Source organism: Pinus tabuliformis, chromosome 1_2, assembly GCF_031772625.1.
Source record: "Pinus tabuliformis cultivar Carrire ecotype Pingquan chromosome 1_2, CPIR1, whole genome shotgun sequence".
Classification (NCBI taxonomy): Eukaryota; Viridiplantae; Streptophyta; class Pinopsida; order Pinales; family Pinaceae; genus Pinus; species Pinus tabuliformis.
The window spans coordinates 843164558-843184731 of record NC_142298.1 but is presented as its reverse complement, the minus strand read 5'-3'; the positions used below and the strand labels follow the sequence as shown (position 1 = coordinate 843184731).

The 20174-nt window shown below is 38.3% G+C and overlaps 1 protein-coding gene across 1 annotated transcript; it reads left to right on the top strand.

Annotated features, from left to right (window-relative positions):
- Positions 1-6811: 6811 nt before the first annotated feature.
- On the top strand, positions 6812-7624 carry LOC149208578 (uncharacterized). The gene is made up of 3 exons (XM_089394097.1): positions 6812-7055; positions 7149-7241; positions 7414-7624. The coding sequence occupies exons 1-3, from the start codon at positions 6927-6929 to the stop codon at positions 7609-7611; spliced, it is 420 nt and encodes a 139-aa protein (XP_089250223.1). The 5' UTR covers positions 6812-6926; the 3' UTR covers positions 7612-7624.
- The last annotated feature ends 12550 nt before the right edge of the window (positions 7625-20174 follow it).

The window sequence follows — 20174 nt, the reverse complement described above, 5'->3', positions numbered from 1 at the left end:
GAACCATGTCAGGAATTTTTGATGGAAATCTTTCTGAATATGACAGTCCCGTTCCAACCAACGAATGAACTTAACACAATACTCGTAATTATTCTCCAAAGAACCAGTTAAATCTGGTGAGGACAGCTGAACACCATTAGGCACATTCCTATCACAATCATGTACACCATGTCTGCTTAAAACTCTCTTCCTTGACCCGCCAATTTGTGGTTCACCAACTGGGACTTCCTTGATTGGTTCACAGCTCAGTTTTCAGAGTTAACATTAGGCTTTGCATGAGAGTTTCTCAAAGTTCCAACCCCTGTATCATCCCCTTTTCACATGCTGATAGGAACTACAGGATGTGAACAATCAAAAGGTACAACTTCCACCTCATTTTGAGTGGGCGTGCCGAATTCATTATTATTGGTTGCTTCCTCTAACAATGTAGCTTTAGAATGATTTTCATGATAAATTTTAGGCAGACCCATTGTCTGATTATTATCACTTGAATTTGTTGAATCCCTTTGTGATTCTACTTGAGCAAGTGAACCATTTCCCTTGCCCATTTCAGCCATTTTCCGTTCCTCATCCAGAACAGAAACAGAATCTCCATGCGCATCTTCAGGTTCTGCAGCTTGATTCATGTTAAATCTTGTCTTCGCTTCCTTAGATACCTTCAATTTAGGGGTCAAACTTGAATTTACACCCCAATCACTGGAGTTGACTGGCTTAGCAGACTCACAACCCTGAGTTTTTTCGCAATAAGGATTGTGGTAAGAGGGTTGATCATTGTTGGGACATTTAGATGTGCCATTAGAACCCTATTCTTGGGCCCAAGCATTATGCATAATATTTCCAAAATAGAAACACACAGCATAAATGTTTTGGCATTTAGGTTGGTAAATTTATTTTTGAAGATGAGGAGCAACATTTTTCCAAAATCATCTAGAACCCCTCCTTGTGCAAATCAGTTGGGAACGGGTAAACGGTTGATATTATAATATGAACAATTGTCTTAACATTCATCAAATTTTGTTCATCTCTTGCTTTTATGAGGTCCTTTCAAAATTGGTAATAATAATAATAAATATACATGTTTGGATGCAGGGTTCACTGGTGACGAATCCAAACATTGACTTGGTAAGTTTTCAAACTTCCATTTATATTCTTATATTTCTTATGCATTTGTATTTTGGTTAATTAAAGATTGATAAGTCCGGATGCATCTCAAGTTAATGTTTAGTCAGTTCTTTCCCAGCACTTTCTAAAATCATGCAGAATCTCACCATGGATTATTTGATCTTTAGGAAGATGTTTTATATTAAATTACTGAATTACCGGTTTCATGGACTACGAGGAGATCGCTGATTTCATTGTGACGGCGGAAGTTACAAGTGTCAATGCAGGTAGGCGTTCTCTTATTGGCTGAGGGTTTTGCTTTTCTGTGTATTTTGTGAGTTTCTTGTTGTTTTGATGTCCCATTGATATTTTGATCAGCATTTTTTGATCTCATTATGGTCTGTAATAATTGTTTTCCTATGTTGATAGGCTGCCGATGAAGATTTTTTCGGGGATGCATTTGATGGTTTATTTGTTATCATTGGGGGTTTTGTATTTTGACGAGTCTTTTTATATTTGGTTGAACTATAGGCCATCCTTTTTTCAATGTCTTTGAAGAATCTATGATGGTTTCTCTGTTATTCTGGTTTAGTGGGGGGTGTGATGGTCATTTGTTATTGTTAAGCATACGGGGTTTCGTATTTTTTGGTTTTTGGATTAGCCATTGAATACTGAATTGGGCCTATTTGATAATCTGTCTTTTGGTTATTGGCATTAGGGTGATTTGTCTTTTTATGTTGTGAGGTGGTATGATTCAGGCATATGTCTGTTTTGGTCTTCTGTCAACTGTTTTCGTTGACTTTCTATGATGTTTTGAACAGGCTGTTGATCATTTCTGTACTTTATGGGGATGTATGGGATGAGCATTCTTTTGTTATTAAATAGTTGATGATTTGTATTCTTACATGTTTGATGTTATTATTGAGCTTTTTGTGGGATCCTTTTCGGTAATGTTAAGGAATATCTCCTGTGTTTTTAATAGGTCGTTGGTAATTTATCTTTGAATGCATTTGATATGGTGGGATATTGCGGACGTTACTTCTAATGGATGCCATGGGCTCTTAAAATGATCCTAATGCAGTTTCATTGTTTATTAATATTCCCATTCTTTTTTATATGTTTGACCCTGTAGGAAGGCGAAGCTATACAGGTTTGACAAGGATGGGAATCAATGGAAGGAGCGTGGTGTAGGAACAGTAAAGTTTCTTAAGCACAAGGATACTACAAAGGTTCGGCTGGTCATGAGGCAATCCAAGACATTGAAAATATGTGCAAACCATTTAAGTATGTAAATTTGTTTGTTTGTTTTTTTTTGTGTAATTTCCCCCTTGAGATTGTAATAGCTTATCTTACGTCCAAGTTTTAAGAGGCTTTCTGTGCCGAGAATTTGTGTTGATCCTTATTATCTGGATTATATTGTTTTTTTTTTTTTTGCCTTGCAGTTCATTCCCCAATGTCACTTCAGGAGCACGCAGGTAGTGATAAAACTTGGGTCTAGCATGCAACTGATTTCTCAGATGGGGAACTGAAGGAAGAACTCTTCTGCATTCGTCTTGGCTTTGTAGACAGTGAGCACTGTTCTTAGACTCTTCTAATCCTTGTTATGATCTTTTCTTTCTGTCTTGTATTTTTCTTTGATAAAATCAATGTTTGAGTACCTATATTCTTGGATCATTTCATTGAAGGGTTGATTTTGCATATGTTCTTAGGATGCTTTTGTGCAGATTATAGTGGGTTGGTAAGGGATCCCCCTCCCCAAACACCCTATCAGCATAGTTAAGACTTGAGTTTAGGGTGGCTTTAATTATCTCTGGTAATAGCAAATGATACGGAGGATTGTGCATAACCCACCCCCTTTTTGATTCCAATAAGCAGAGGTGGTCACTATGGTAATCCGATTTCAATTTGTAGTTAGAAAATGGGGTCACAACTTTCCATATTTTTTGTTTTGTTTTGTCTTTTTACATCAAACAATAGTATATTTATTAGAACCATAGTCAACTAAACAAACAGGAAACAATTTATTTGACAGGTGGAAGAAGTGATAGGCTTAGAGCAATTGAATTGTAGGCCATGCTTCTTGACAAATTGATGAACAGATGTCTCCTTACTTGAGATTTAGGTTGGCACCATGGCACCATCCTGTCCATCATTATACACTAATCTTGTCATTATCTTCTTCACTGTGAATGACTGGCTTGTTCCCTGCAAATAGATCTGGGCATAGAGGAGCCAATCCAAGAACAGTAATCTCTAGCAGAAGACAATATTAATGATCTAAATACCTAATCCTGAAGCTTGAGTTTGATTTTTCTCTACTGGTTCTGAATCTCTGATTGAGAATCTCCCACTCGTCATTATCAAACCTTCTCCTTCATCATTGGCATCAGCTGCACTGCTGAGGTACTTTGGTTGGTTGTCATTGGACTTGAGAGCTTGAAGTTTCAAATGATTATAGTAACAGATAGCCAGAAAAGCCAGTCCACACCCACTCAAGTTTATGACTGTAACCTTTTCATTTATTACAGACAAAGATTATGTTATGAGCAGCCAGTCCTTGACAAGACCAGCAACATTCATAGTCAAGGCTGAAGTCTTTCCTATCAGAAGAAACACTGCAAGATTAAGAGCCAAGGCACAAGCAGAAATGTCATGTAATCCAAATCAAAGGAAGAGACCCTGATTATCAGAAATGGGTATTCTACTAAGGCCCAGGGGGTGCTGAGAAAAACAAGGCAACAAGGAGCAACAAAGATGTGATGGGATTCAACTTAATCCCTTTTGATGTTCGTGGAATTTGTATCAGAACCAATTGGGTAGTCTCACATGCAACTACACTTAACTGGAGAATCACCTCCCATGCATTCATCTTGGCCTCCCCATAAGCTGAAATAGTAACTCCAATGGATATGGCCAACATATTGGCCTCGGGATCACCATTATAAGCTTCTTTCTTCAGGGAAACCACAATCAAATACACAGCAATGGGAATTAGAGCTTTCAGCATTTGAAATAATGATACTGAGAGGAAAACATAGGCAGAATTTGAAAACCAGAGACCCAAAGAATACACTTATCAATACTATGGGTTCAACGAGCTTGAAGACTCTTACAATAGCAACAGCCAGTGTTGAGTAGAAGCCCATGTGAATCATGGTGGGACTGATCACACTAAAGTTGTCAAGCAATGGCAACTCCAATGGATATGGCTAACATATTGGCCATGGCCTCACCTTTATAAGATTCTTTCTTCAGGGGAACTGCAATCGAATGCATATCAAATGGGCACAAGAGCTTTCAACATTTGAAATATCGATACTTTGAGAGACATGCACCAAGGGCTGCATCATTTAGGATTTGTACTCAGTTTAGGTGTCATATTCAAGGGGAAGTTGTTATGCTTTCCACCACTTCATAGATTGTTAGAGTGATGAAACAAAAGAGGCTCCCTCTTGAGGCTAGATTATGTCATTCATATCAGCTGTGTTGTTGATGTCCTAGCTCAGCCAGGTCTTGCCAAAACTCTGTTGAGGTTCAAAATTTATTATAAACTGAAATGTCTTCACAAGAATTGACCTCATAAAATGCCATAATCACAAGATATGCCATACATGGCTGTGATTATGGCTCGCAAGACCCTTAGACTTTGAGCAATGAGGCTCGCAACATCACTTATGATTATGCACTCTACAATTCTGTGACCAGCTGAATGTCAAGCAATTGAACCGCGATTTAAATCCTATTTTGTCAGCAATAAGTACTATACTTTGTCTTTATTTAGTGTAGAGAACCAAGCACTTATTATGCTCATCTATAGAAGGGACAATGGTTGTTTGCCTATGAGGTATAAGGAAATCCTATCAGATGTTTTGTATTTTCGTATGGAATTGAATCATACTCCTGCACACTGTAACATTCATATATATCAACTTGTAGAGGCTTTAATAACACCTGGTATTCTGGTTAGTGATTTTATTGGACCTCATGTGCATATCCTACATGCACAGGATGGACTATTCATATGTTACAGGGTATTATTCTTATTATTTAGGGTGCACATCTTCAGGTGCTCAAGAACGATTACTAGAACAGTCAGTTAATTCTGCAATTTAAAGGATGAAAAAGGAGGTTATAGGAGTCTAGTTTTGGTTCTCATCCACAATGTCACACTAGTCTGCCTGGGCATGGTTCTCATGGTTTAATAGTGACTTGAGGAGTCATAATACCACAGATCACTAAACACGAACAGCTAAGGTAGCCCAAGGACAATAGCCATCTTTACACATTAATTAACAGGTCTTACATTAATTATCCTAGGGGGTTTTAATACTTCCAAATGCTTAAAAAACAGTTAGCAGAGCATTCACATTACACATTCCAGCAATCTTTTCTATAAACCAACCAAATGCAATCAGGAGAGCCCTCCTTTTAAACTATACAACCTTATTGTTAGTATGATCAACCTTATTTTAATATATAGTGTGACAAACCGTATGTGACAGGCAGGTGGAAAACTTTTCTCGCAATTGACTAAGCGACGTCCTGTGAGCCAGACTTGAGACGAAAACCCTCGTCAGAAGTATATGCTTGGCTCTTTTCCAAACAAATGAAGAGTCAATGAGGTTTTGTGTAATCACTTCTAGTATCGTATTGGGTTATTGTTAGAAGCGATAATTGGATTCGGATTCTCATCGAGTGAGTTGTTCTGCTTTCTCAATTTGAGAGGGTTTGTTTGGAGTGAAAAAACGAAAGAGGACATACAAGAATAGTGAGGGGAAAGATGCAGAGGAAGAGGATTGAGAACATCGCCAGCAGGCAGGCTACATTTTCCAAATGTAGGTGGATTGCTGAAGAAAGCTTACGAGCTCTCGGTGCTCTGCACTGCAGAAGTTGAACTTGTGATTTTCTCCCCAGCAGGAAAGCTCTATGAACTGTTTTTTAGTGCAAATCCTACTATTTTGATTCTAATAATCATGGCTATGCAAACCTCATGAGATTCTTACTAATAACCCCGGTGGTGCAAGCCCTAGTAAGCTCGATGTTGAAAAACTTAGTGTAAAACCTACAAATCGCTGGTTTTGTTGTAGTGCTTATTGGAGAGTATATAAAAAATTTCACACCTTTTTATGAGATATGGGAGGAAAACATGTTAAATATTTTTAATAAATATAAAATTTCCAAAATGATGCTAGTTACGTGTGATTCTTTTTTCATTGTTTGTGATTATGAAAAATGAAACTCAATGTTTTTTCATTAGTGCACACATATTTCATTATATAATTGCATATAGAAAAATCATTCCAGAGCTGATAACAATAAAAGTGAAGAATTTATGGCCAATGTTATATTTAAGGGAGATGTTTAAGGATGACGTTTGAATTTTGTTTTTCATTTTAAGACATTTGGAGCAAATATTAGGAAGGACTTTGAGAAAGGATTGTCCTTGATTTTCGAAAATGGAGTTGTTCCTTTCCAGCCATATGCCCAAGTGACCATCAAAGGGAGAGCTCATATGTTTTTTGGATGTTTTCTTTATAGCCATTTTTTTACACATATCCATAGAGTCCCCATGCCATTGATGTGAATTACTTGTTCAGTTTTTTTAAACCAAAATTTTTAACCAAACAAGAAAAATTAAAAAAATGCCTCAAGATCAAAGACTGGAACAAAGACCTATTGACATACCTTTTAAAGTATGGAAAGAACTTGTAAAATCATATGAGAAGTTGGATGCACAAAGAAAAGCCGGCAATGAGAGCATTCAGGTATTGAATTTTTCATTAAACATTATTTAGAATGTATTAATACTTATAAGTATCTTAGACATGTATTTGTGTAAAAATAAATTGACTTGGTTTATGTTTAAGGACAAGGCATCCAAGGCGAGGTTAACCAAGACAAAAGTCACTCATCGTAGTGGCCAGAAAGGTTTAAAAGCACTGATAACAACCTTTGTAAGTATATTAAACATGTGATATTTTTTTAATAAATTTTGTACTAGAAGAAAGTCATTGTTATCTAATTTCTCCCTCTTTACTGATTGATAGGAACTAAAATATGGAAGACCTCCAAATCATTTGGAAAAGGAGGTGCTGCAGCGAAAGAGATGGGTTGAATTTGTTGTTTGGATGGACTCTATGGTATGTAATCTTAGTTGGATTTCCAATATACTTTTAAACCATATTTTCATTTTATTTTTTAGTACTATTAGATATTATATCTTACCTCATTTTATGGTTAACATTGTATAACAAAAACATGCGTTGTGTTATGTAATTAATACTAACATGTAATATTGATTTTTTTTGTCAGAATGCTATAGGTAATGATTGCCAAGACGATGATCCAAATTATGTTCAACATATATCAGGAGATGATGAGGATGAGGATGAGGATGATGGTGGTGAAGGAGGAGATGATGATGATAGTTGCGGTGTTGGTGATGATGTGGATCAGAGTAATGAGGATGGTCAAGATGATCATGAGGATGATCTTGGTGGTGGTAGCTAGGCATGCACATGCATTGTTTTTTATGAAGAAATTATTGTGTAGAATGACATTGCTATGTTTAGATGGATGTTGTGAATTTACCCTATATCAATGAGACATTTTGATTTTGTAATCATACGATGAGTTTGATTTATGTATGTTGTTAATTTATCGTAGAATAACGATATTCATGAAATATTTTGATTTGTTAATCATATTTGAATTTTACTTGTTTTGATTAAAAATAATACTGATTTTAGTAGTATTATGTTGCTATTTTATACATGTTTTGAAAATTGTTAATGACACATTGTTATTTTTTTGGATGGATGTTGTCAATTTCTCTTAAATTTCTTTACAAATGATTTTGAATTGTGATATCTGCTTTAATGATATTTAGAAACTATCATATATTTCACTATGAATCTATAAAGGGGGTCATATATGCAAAGAAAAATATACTCTATATAAGAAGTCAAATGCGGATGTAACCATGGATGCAAAATTGAAAGTAAAATTGGATGTTAAACTAGGAATTAATACAAAATGCAAACAATTGACATACAAAGTGTTTTAAATTAGAAGTGAAAAATTGTGCAATAGTTGACACAAAGAAGGGAACAAAACATGGCATACAAAAGGATATCAAATTGGGCAAAAACAAGGACACATAAATGGGCACCAAATTAGATGCAAAAAGAGACAACAACTAGATGTAAAATAAGATGCAAAGTTGAGCATTAAAAAGAAGCAAAAAACGTTACAAATTAATATGCCAAATGATGATGCAAATAATGGTGTAAATTTGGGATGCAAACTTGGGTGCAAAAAAGGAAAAAAAAAAGATGTAAGAAAAGACATAAAACAAGATGCAAAATGGGGCTGAAAAAAGGTGAAACCAAGGATGTCATATTGGATGTAAAAAATGATTCCTAATCACATGCAAATTTAGGGTCGAACTCAGACACAAAATTATATGCAAATGTGGACACAAAATGAGGCAAAAAAAGATGCAAATTTGGATGGTGAAAACGATGTAAAACTAGACACCAAAAAAATGCAAAATTGGATGAAAAAGTCTGTGTAAATAATGGTGCAACATTCGACACAAGTAGACACAAAAAAATGGTGCAAAAAGGGGCATAAAATAGCTTAAAATTGGATGCAAAACTTGGTGCAAAAACAAATACAAAAGTAGACGTAAAAAATGGCTCTAAATTGAATGTACCATTAGACACAAAATAAGATGCAAAGGTGGACACAACACATGACTCAACATAAGATGCAAATATAAATGCAAATTTGGATGCTCAAAATGATGTAACATTAGATGCAAGAGATGGTGTTAAAAATGATGCAAAATTGGATGAAACAAATGACGCAAAATATGGTGCAAAATGAGATGGGAAAAATGGAGACAAATCAAACGTAAATGTGGATGTAAAAAATGGTCCAAAAAAAGATGCAAAAATGGGCACAAAAATGGATGCAAAATTTGGTGCTAAATCAAATTCAACACATGGTGCAAAGATAGGCACCAAAGCTGGTGCAAAAATAGAAGCAAAAACTAGTGTAAGACTAGATAGAAAACCTGGCGTAAGACTAGATGCAAAAACTGACACAAAATGGATGCATAAAAAGACGTTAAATTGGATTCAAAATACAGTGTAAACTTGATGCAAATGATGGTGCAAAAATGGAAGGAAAGAATGACACAAAATAGGAAGCAAAAGAGAATGAAAAATAGATGCAAAAAATGACACAAAACTAGAAGCAAAACCTGTCATAAAATAAGATGCAAATCTTGGTTCAAAATTTGACGCAAAAAATGATGCATAGTTTGGTGTAAAAAATGATGCAAAATCTAGCGTGAAAAAGGGTGCAAAATCAGGTGCAAAAAAGGACGCTTTAAAAATTGTACAATAGAGCCAGATTTAGCGCCAGGTTTCTCATCACAATTACAAAAAAAATGCACTAAAATCTGGTGCTAAATCTGGCGCAAATCGCTGGTTTTGTTGTAGTGAAAACCGCAAAGGCTCCATCTGGTAAAGCCCTTGTAGTCTCTAGTGAAAAAGAAAATGACAAACCTATTGCCTCAGATATTAATGCCATGTCATCTGACAAGGGAAATAATCCAAAGCAACCAGGGGACAAGAAGAAAGGGAAAAATAATAAGAAGAAACAGGAGAACTCAACTCCTGAAAAATATTCTGAGAACCCTACTGGGCAAAAGAAACATCATTTTCCATGTTACATATGTAACGAGGAGCATCATACGAAAGATTGTCCACATTGAGCTGAGGTCATGAAATTTTTAAAGACTTCAAGTACCTCAGCAGTGTTGACTGATCCGTTTCCAAACCTAGAAACTAATCTAGTTGCTATCGATCATGCTTCCACGTCCCAAGTGCTTATGCTATCCATCTCAAAACAACAAAATGATGCTTTGATATTGATAAGGAACGAAGATTATGGGAATCCACAGTCACTAAACAACCAGGCTACAGATCAACCTAGTAGTTCAACAATGACTTCGCCAGAAGTTGTTCCACCCATTATTCCTAAGTTAACTATAAAGCCGCCAAAGGGAGTAGTACACAAGTCGACATTTAATCCATGTGCTCAAGCTGCACAGAACTATAATATAGTGGAGGACCTGGCTTAGTCACCATCCGCTATGTCGACACTTGAGGTACTGCAGAATTGCCCCTCCCAAAAGCAGGCTTTGTTTTCAGCAATAGGTGGGATTGATCCAGCAGATTCCAATCTTGTTGCCTTTAATCATAAAGGATACGTGCCTCAGTTATCGACCCAAATCACTTTCCTTATATAGGTAAAAGCCCTCAATAAAATTGATCATCAAACAATGATTGATGAGGGGGCATCTACCTATATTATGTCAATGAGTTGCTGGAAAACTTTAGGTTCACCACCCTTGTCGCAATCATCAACGACATTAAAAGAATTCAATGGGAGAACATAAATGCCGTATGGGATTTTGAGTAACTTGCAAGTTAAACTGGGGGGCAAGACAGTAGAGATTGAAGTCGAGGTCATTGATGGAAACCTTGACTACAATATCTTACTAGGAAGGCCCTGGATTTATACTATGGCTACCGTTGTGTCTACATATTTTAGAAAGATTTCATTTCCCTTGCAAGGTGGAATTACAACCGTTGACCAACTAACCTTTTTCCCCAACAGTTCACAAGCTACTGGAAGCATTCCATTGATCCATCGAAGTTCTCAATCACTTCAAAATGTTGGAGTAGGTCTCCTACAAGACCCTTCCTTAAAGGGTACTTTTGCCCTCTCGCCTCCAAGTAATCTGGTAGAAGTGGCCACACTGGAAACCTGTCATATGATATCTTCTACATCATCAAAGATTAAGAAGAAATCTGACCATTTTGATAGTGTGGATCATTGCGAGATGTTACCCCCAAGCCCCATAGAATCTTTGTAGTAATCAATTTTCTGGGCCTGGGCGGTAAACCCAAATCAGCACTCAACGAGTGTTTGGATAGATAGGTCTCTAGAGTATGGTACCTCTTCTGATCCTTGGTCTCGTATACATTCTATAGACGAAGGAATCATCCAGTCGATGATGATAGGAGAGACATCGTGGGAATATTACCACCATCGTTCCCACCTTCAAGATAACAATGAAGATTATTCAAGTGACCTTAATCATCCTTCAGTTTTTTATTTTCTATCAAATACTATAAATACAATGGATTCCGAGTGAAATCTGTCCAATATAGAAGAAACTATTGCCATTAATATCTCGACCAAATCTAATGTTGTAGAGAATATTCATGTTGGAAAATCTTGTTCTTCATTAGAACTGGAAATTTACTGTGCTCTCTTTCGCAAATTCAGAGATGTCTTTGCATGGTCATATGAAGAAATTCCAAGCATTGACTCAAGAATATTTGAACAAGAAATCAAGATGTATCCAGATGTCAAACCAGTACGACAATGGCTTCGATTGGTTCACCCAAAGAAAGTCGCTACCATTAAAGCAGAAGTTGAAAAAATTTTGCATGCTGGTTTCATTTACCCTATTCCTCTCACTGATTGGGTATCGAATACTATTCCTGTGATGAAAAAGCAAGGGACAATTAGAGTGTGCATCAATTATAGGGATGTAAATCAAGTGTGTCCAAAGGACAACTATCCTACACCCTTCATCGACAAGATAATTGATGAATATGCCGGATGCAAAATCTTTTCATTTATGGATGGATTTTCTGGATATAATCAAATCAATATCCACCCATAGGACCAATCGAAGACTACATTTATATGTCCGTGGGGCACATTCGCGTATCGTAAGCTACCTTTCAGTTTGAAGAATGTAGGGGAAACTTTTCAAAGGGCGATGAACTACGCCTTCCATGACATCAAGAACATCGTTCAACCATATCTCGATGATCTACCGGCTCATTCATGAAAGCGGACTGATCATCCGCAGCATTTGAGAGCCATATTTCTATGATGCTGACACTATAAGATACAACTCAATCCACAAAAGTGCATGTTTTGTTTTGGTTCTATTCGACTACTTGGTTTTATAGTTTCTAAGGACGGAGTTCGAATTGACCCATTTAAGGTTCAGGCAATCCTTGACATGCCTCCACCTTTAAATTTTCTTCAGATTCAGAAACTCCAAGGGAAAGCTAACTTTCTGAGAAGGTTTGTTCCACATTATGCAAAACTCACTAAAGGTTATACACATATTTTGAAAAAAGGAGTACCCTTCCACTGGGATCAGGTTGCGCAAGCTTCCTTTGATGCTTTAAAAGGTTCCCTAGTAAAACCATCATTAATGTACGCTCCTGACTACCAAAAAGACTTTAACCTATATCTCGCCACTACAGATACAACCATTGCCATGGTTTTAGTGCAAGAAGACAATGGAATAGAACATCCTATATATTATTTAAGCTACAACCTAAATGATACTGAAAGCAAGTACCCCTATGTTGAAAAGCTGGCTTTAGTAGTTGTTCAAGCAGTACAGAGATTTCGACACTATATTATCTTTCACAAAACAACCATTGTGTCAGATTGCAACCCTATGACCTACATTCTATCACATTAATTACTGGGGGGCAAGTATTGCAAATGGATAGTGATTTTTCAAGAGTTTGATCTGGAATTCACCAAATCCAAATCAAAGAAGTCTCTTGTCTTCGCGGAGTTACTTTGTGACCTCCTATCATCATCCAACTATTTAACATCTAAAGCATCAATTGTGGATGAGACTCTGTTTCTGATATTGTCAAGTGATCCGTGGTATGGAGATATATTGTTCTATCTCCAAACGCAAACTTTTGGGCCAAACACCTCTCACTCTGAATAGCAATTTATTCGATACCAAGCCAAAGATTACCTGATCAATGGTGATACACTTTACCGTCGTGGTGTTGATACAGTTCTGTGAAGGTGCCTCATGCATGAGGAGGCCGCAAAAGTTCTGAATGACTGTCATTCAGGTGTGTGGGGGGGGAATCTATCTGGTTACACTATTGCACAAAAGATCTTACGAGATGGTTACTTCTAGCCCACTATATTCAAAGATTTCATAATTGTGGTTAGAAGTTTCCATGCTTGTCAGATTTTTTATCGCAAAACTAGATTACCACCTACACCACTACATCCAGTAGTTGCTGTTGGGCCATTTACTAAATGGGGCATTGATTTCATGACATGTAACCCCACCTCAGCTGTGGGGCATGGGTATATTATAGTCGTTGTTGACTATTTTACAAAATGGGTCAAGGCGAAGCCTACATTAAACAACAATGGCAAAACGGCTGCTCTTTTCTTTTTTAATCATGTAGTATATATATTTGGTGTTCCACAGGCTATAGTCACATATCATGGATCACATTTTCACAATCACATGATGGTTGAATTGACTGCCAAATTAGGACTATCCCACGATAGTTCTACTCCATATTATTCACAAGCTAATGGACAGGTTGAGGAAATCAACAAAGTCCTTAAGCACATGCTGCAGAGAATGATTTTAGTCCACAAAAAGAATTGGCATTTAATCATGTACTCAGCTCTATGGGCATATAGGACTTCAGTGAGAAATGTGACTGGATTTATGCCTTTTCAGTTGGTGTATGGTCTGGAAGCTGTCTTACCAATTCAGTGCGAAATTTCATCTCTCAAGCTCGCAATTGATCTTCTTCCCTAAAATTCAGAGGAAGAGGCTCGTTTCTTGGAACTAATCCACCTAGATGAAGCCCGTTGTGATGCTGCACTGGCTAACGAAGCACATAAGAAATGTGTCAAGGCACAATTTGAAAAAAATGTCAAGCCTCGTGTCTTCTCAGAAGGTGACCTAGTCTTACTTTACGATCAGGACTCCGACAAATTAGGAGTAGGTAAATTCGAACCATTATGGATGAGCCCCTACATTGTTAAATGAGTATGGACAAAAGGAGCCTACGAGCTGGTCGATTATGATGGGATTCCACTGTCACAGCCCCAAAATGGGTTGTATCTTAAACGTTACTATGCTTGATTAAGTGTAGTGCTCTCTTTGTATATATGCTTTTGTTACATTTTTGTTTTCTTTTAGAGTTATCATTTTGGTTAGGTAATCCACTTTGCATTTGTTGCAGATGTCAGACTTTTTGGAACCATTTGTTGGGTATGCCGACAGAGCTAGTCATAGTACACGAAACCTATCCTCTGTGGCCTGGGCCATTTTTGTTCCAAGCAGCGAGTTAGTGAGTTTCAAGGGGATATGTATTGGTTGATCAACGAACAACGTCGCTGATTATAGTGCATTGATTGAACTTCTCTCTGATTCCATTTCACATGGCATATGCCGACTCGTTGTCAAGCTAGATTCACAACTAGTCATTCTACAACTTACTGGCATTTATTCCGTTCGGAACCCATCTATTTATCGTATGTTCCTAAGAGTCAGGATTTTGGAAAGATAGTTTGATTCCATTCAATATTAGCACATTTCCAGAAACTTAAACACATTAATTGATTCATTAGCAAACTATGTGTTAGATAGACATTTGCAGCATTTGTAAAGAAAGCATTTTACATTAACATTTGCATCAAGATTGCATAACTTAACCAAAATAAAACTCCGAAAACCAAAAATATATAACTATTTAGAGTTTTACAAAATGTTTTGTGTCCAAGAAAAAATCGGTCACATGACCCAAAACTCAAAAATGAATGCAGGGAAGCATCCTAGACTAATGATGCTGGTGATAGCATGTCACCACCTGTGTGATCATGCACAGAAGCCTAGTCCATCGACTCGACATGCTAGTATTATGGCATTGTAACCTCAAAGATAACTCATCAGTCCTGACATCATGAATGCCGAGAGTGATGCCCTCGATTTGATCCTGCAGCACTGCCAGGGTCTCTGATATGTCCAGATTGTGAAGGAAGACCCTCCCTATAGCCTCTCCTATTCGAGTGTCAACTGCCACCCATGGGCATGCCGCTGATCGCACTGGCCCAATATCTACACAGAAATATGAGTTTGATTAGTCGTGGTAATAATAAAAAACACAAAACATTATAAAACTGATAAACAAAGATGTGGTCGAATAATTTTACTTATCGCACTCCACTGCTCACCAGCTGGTAACGCCAAATCCAGGTCACCTCGGAAATCCATCTCGATGTATGGATACTCCGCAAAGACCATCTCCTGATGGTCGAACCACTCGAAAAAGGTAGCAGAGAAGGAAATCTGTGACTGACCGGTGTTATCACTCAGGTTGTCCTTAAGCTCTGGAAAAGGATACGGCCGAGGTAACCACAGACCAACTTTGGACTGCAGGTTCTAGCCAACCTGCAATCAGAGAGGGCTCTCTCTTTAAAATTTAGCTTTGTTGAAAAGGATTTTAGGCTGGATCTCGAGTTCAGAGGGTTTTTGTTTTGTTTTTGGTGGGAAAATTGATATTTTAGGTAGAGAGGCAAAGCATAGTCTAAGGGTTTCAAACCATTGGGCGTGGAGTCGAGGAGAAAAACTGCTGGTGCTTTCCTTAATAACAATGAGGGAAAATGGAGCAAGATAGCTGAGCATGAAGCAATGTTTCAGGTTTAAGGGATGGAGAGAAATGCTAAGTAATGAGAGGCAGTTAAGAATCTCTCAATTATGCTTAACAAGGGAAAATGACAAGGCGCTACCTAGGGGCAGTTAAGAATCCCTAGATAATTGGCAAACATAGGTGAATCGGGGTAAACATGAGCCAGAAGGAATTCATATTCATAACCAATTCAATCAGAGGAAAACATAAAGAAATAGCAGAAATTGAGCATAGAGAGTATTTAAACTAATTCTAGGCTATTCTTTCTTTCTGCTATTTAGATAGTGATAACAATAAACAGAGGTAAGATGCACTTATTGCTTCAGGCTGCAGCACAAGAATTCCATCTTCATATCTCCAAAACTTTCATTTACAACAGACAGTCTGTTCTCCAAGCTTTCTGCAATCTTTGATTATAGAAACAGTCAGGTATACAGTGCGAGTCTCTAGTGAAAATTCTCAATCGACCAACCCTTAAAACTATACAGAGGGTGGTATATATAGGGAAAAACTATCTGCAGAGTTCTTTTTTACATCTTGACCTAATTAGGTCATAAAGAATAATTAATTTACCTACTACTATCTGAAATAAATGCATGAAAATATCTCAGGCTGCGTTGGGGCGGCCGTATCAAACTGAATAACTTATGTAGTCCTTGGTGGCTTGGTGCAGGTGCTTCTGAAAGAAATGTGCATGGGTTTCTGCTTCTTTGCTATCCTGTGGCTTTGAATGCCTTAATTATGATTTGAAGGCAAGGATGGGCTGATGATGCCTGATTTGACTTTCTGGGGGCTTCTTTAATGTACAGATGCTTCGAGCCCCTAAAAAATCTTTGCTGATACTCTTTGGCGTCTTTTCTTTCTTCTGATACTTTTTGACAAAATCTGGACTGCTATTCTGATGTGCTGCGGGTCTAATCATGCGTTGATGGCCATTGTTCGGCCTCTGTATCCTTTGGAACTGTCTCCTGCTCCTTTTGGTATGCCCTACGAAGAAAACGGGTCATTTTTGCGCCTTTTAGGCTTCCTGGGGCCGTATGATGAAAAGATTCCCTGAAGATTCCTTGAAGATTCTCCATTTCGGCCTAAAAATCCTGCGATGCTGCCTCAGAATTGGATTCCGGGGCTCTAAAGTGCGACTTTTGCTCCTTCACGCGAAAGAAGTGTTGATGACGTCAGCATGATATGACATTGTACGGCGGGTGACGTCAGCGATGTCAGCATGATGATGTGGCGGGATGACATCAACATGACATCATCATGTACGGACGGTGACGTGGCATGACACGTGGCAAGGGGCCACGCAGGCGGTTGACATGTCGCGGTGACTGGGCAAGGGGGGTGACGTAAGCAGCGACTGTGCAGGGCAGGTGGTGGTAAGCGATATTGTGGTGCACCGCTTTTTGGGGATGGTGGTTTCGTGAGGGGGGCCTCCGCCACAGCCCAACGCTTGACGCGTGGTGGGAGGTACGGCAGTAATACCGCCCATCTCCCGGACGCTAAAGCTCAGGCGCTTAGGAGATGGGGCGGCCCGCCCACCATTGATCTGCGGGGCGGGCGATCCAACGGTCGGCGGTCGGCGCAAGGCGGCGGGAAGTTAGGACGGGAATATACGCAGCATATTCCGTTTTTAATATAGGGCGCGGGTGGGTTATAACTTAGGGAACGGTGGATTATAAGGGTTAACACGGGCGGGGTTAATATTTTATACAAAAACTTTGGGTTAGGGGCGGGGAAAGGGGGTTTATGGATGTAAAATGAGCGCGGTCGAAATATTTACAGCTGGGACTTAGGGATGAGGGGTAAAACATGGGTTTTTGAGAGTTTTGGGGCTAGGGGAGAGGTTATTAGTCTGACTAGGTGTCAGATTAATCCCTGTTATGACTCGGATGGGCTAAAAACAGCCCCAGATGGACCATTTTTCCCAGACTTATAAAAATATGGCTATATTGCCAGGGAGGGAATATTTACATAGGGGAGTTTTATGTACATAGTTTTAATAGGGGAAGGGGAAAACTGCTAGGGAGTTATATAATACTGTTAATAGTTAATATGAAGGTGATAAGCAGGCGCTAAGGTCAGGGACCTTAGGCTAAATTTTGGGGAAAAGAATTTGCAAAGAGATGAAGTCCTTGGGTGAAGCAGATCTTCACCAAGGCAACTGATGTGGATGATGATGAAACTAAGAGGCTCAAGCAAATCTTGACCTCTTTGGGGAAATTAGTAAGTGACTTGGGGAATTTAGAAGAAGGGGGAGTTAGTGATGTCCAGCTCTGAGCTCTTCTGAATGAAAAACTGCCTGCCATGTGATCTGTAAAGATAAAACACAGTTTGAAACACAAAATTTGATCATAAATCACTTTTCTACAACCACAGCTACCTACCCATCCTACTTCCCTAACATTTTTTTCTTCTTTTCTGATTAGGGTGCACTTAGACTTGTAGACCCAGAATTACAATTTTTCTTTGGAATGTTTCCTATCTAAATCTGCACTTATTTCTGCCAGGGCCCAGATTAAACAGTTGGGTCCCTTTGATTCTCTACCTATCTACAAAATCTGCCAAGGTTAAACTGTTTGGACAGATGCATTCTCTATATTTTTCAACAGGAAATTGAAACCTAGGGAGACCAAGATTAGACTGTTTGGATATCCCTTAAATGAAAACTCTTCAAAACTGGGACAACTCCTCAGAAATGGAATCAGCAGTGGCATTTGGACCAGCACACTTCATTACTTTCTTCTTCGGTCTCATCTAGAAATATGGAACACTGTAGCTTGCAAAGTATGACATATTTGGCATTAAAAATGTCAATCATGAAAAATGAATACCTGCTGCAGCAGGAGGCTAACAGTGGCTCCACTTGGGGATGGCTTTTCCTTGTGAAAAGTCAAGAACAGCAGGTCAGACTGCCTTGATCTTCTGTTTGTTGCTGTGGACTGGGAAATTCTTCTTTGTTCTGGCTGTTAAAAATATGAAACTTTGAACTATGAACAACTCCTCCTCAACTGAGCTTTCTGTGAATGGTACAGCATTGCCTGCTTTCTTCTGCGTGCTTGATAATTATGCACAATGCTGCTGGAATGTGCCTTTTAAAACAGTTTAGGAACAAGGATCAAACTGCTGTGCTTGCCTTGCTTTTACTTAGAGCAAGGTGCTGATATGAACTAAAAATTTTGCTCTGTTTTGATACTCTTGAGACTGGAAAATTTGCATTGGCTGAGTCCTCGCCGAATTTACTGCCATTCTTTAGACAATCGGCCTGTTACTACAAACATAAAAATTGAGTGCTGATATTTACAAGTAATGTTGTACAAAGATATTTACAGAATTTGCATTGTTTCAACAACAAGGATCATGATAATGTTTCAACATCTTGCCATTCACAGGGCCTTCTTCAACAGTGTTGTCCTCCATAGATCTAAGAAAATAAGTGTTGTTTCCCTGAACAACAGAAATTACAAATGGACCTTTCCATAGAAAATCAAACTTGGCATGTTTACCCTTGTCTTCTTTTCTTGAATCCCACTTTAGAACTTTGTCACCAACATTGAAATCTTCAGCTTTAGCTCTCTTATCAAACATCCTTTTGATCTTTTCTTGCACAATCTAAGCTCTATCATAAACTTGTTCTCTGGTTTGTTGCAGATGGATGGTCTGATTGATTCTTCTTTGCATGTCATTTGGTTCAGCCTGAATCTCTTGTAACAGCTTGATAGTAGGAATGCCCAGAGATGAAGGAAATATAGCCTCCATGCCATATTCTAGCTCATAAGGGCTCATCCCAATTGATCTTTTGCTTGAAAGTATGTCTGCCTATAGGGCATTTACCAGTTTTTTGTGCCAGTTCTTCTTGTTTTCTTCCAGCACTTTCTTTATGATGTTGATGAGGCTTTTGTTAGATGATTCGGCCAAGCCATTGCCTTGAGGGTAATAGGCTGTGGAGTGGCCCAAGGTAATATGGAATCTGTGGCAAAAATTGATCATCTTTTTGGACTTAAAGGCAGCGGCATTGTCAGTGATGATTTTCTCAGGGCAGCCAAATCTGGAAAGGATATTGCACTCCAGGAATTGGATAATGATGGTATCATTGGCTTGTCTACAGGGAATGGCTTCAACCCACTTGGTGAAATAGTCAGTGGCTGTTAGGATCCATTTGTGCTGGCCTGAGGAAGAGGGATGGATTTCTCCAATGAAGTCAAGGCCCTATTGTTGAAAAGGTTTTTCGGTGGAGATTGGTTTAAGGGGCAGGGGAAACAATTTTCTCTTGCCCTCAAAATTTTGGCATTTGTGACATGATATGGAAAACTTTTTTACATCTGCAAAAAGAGTGGGCCAGTAGAAGCCAGCCCTTAGAATTTTATCAGCAGTGGACTTCCAATACAGATGTCCTCCGCAGTCACCTGCATGGAATTCTTTCATGACATTGTTAGTTTCATTCATGGTTAAGCAATTAAGCAATATACCTTCATGATTTCTCCAAAATAATGCGCCATC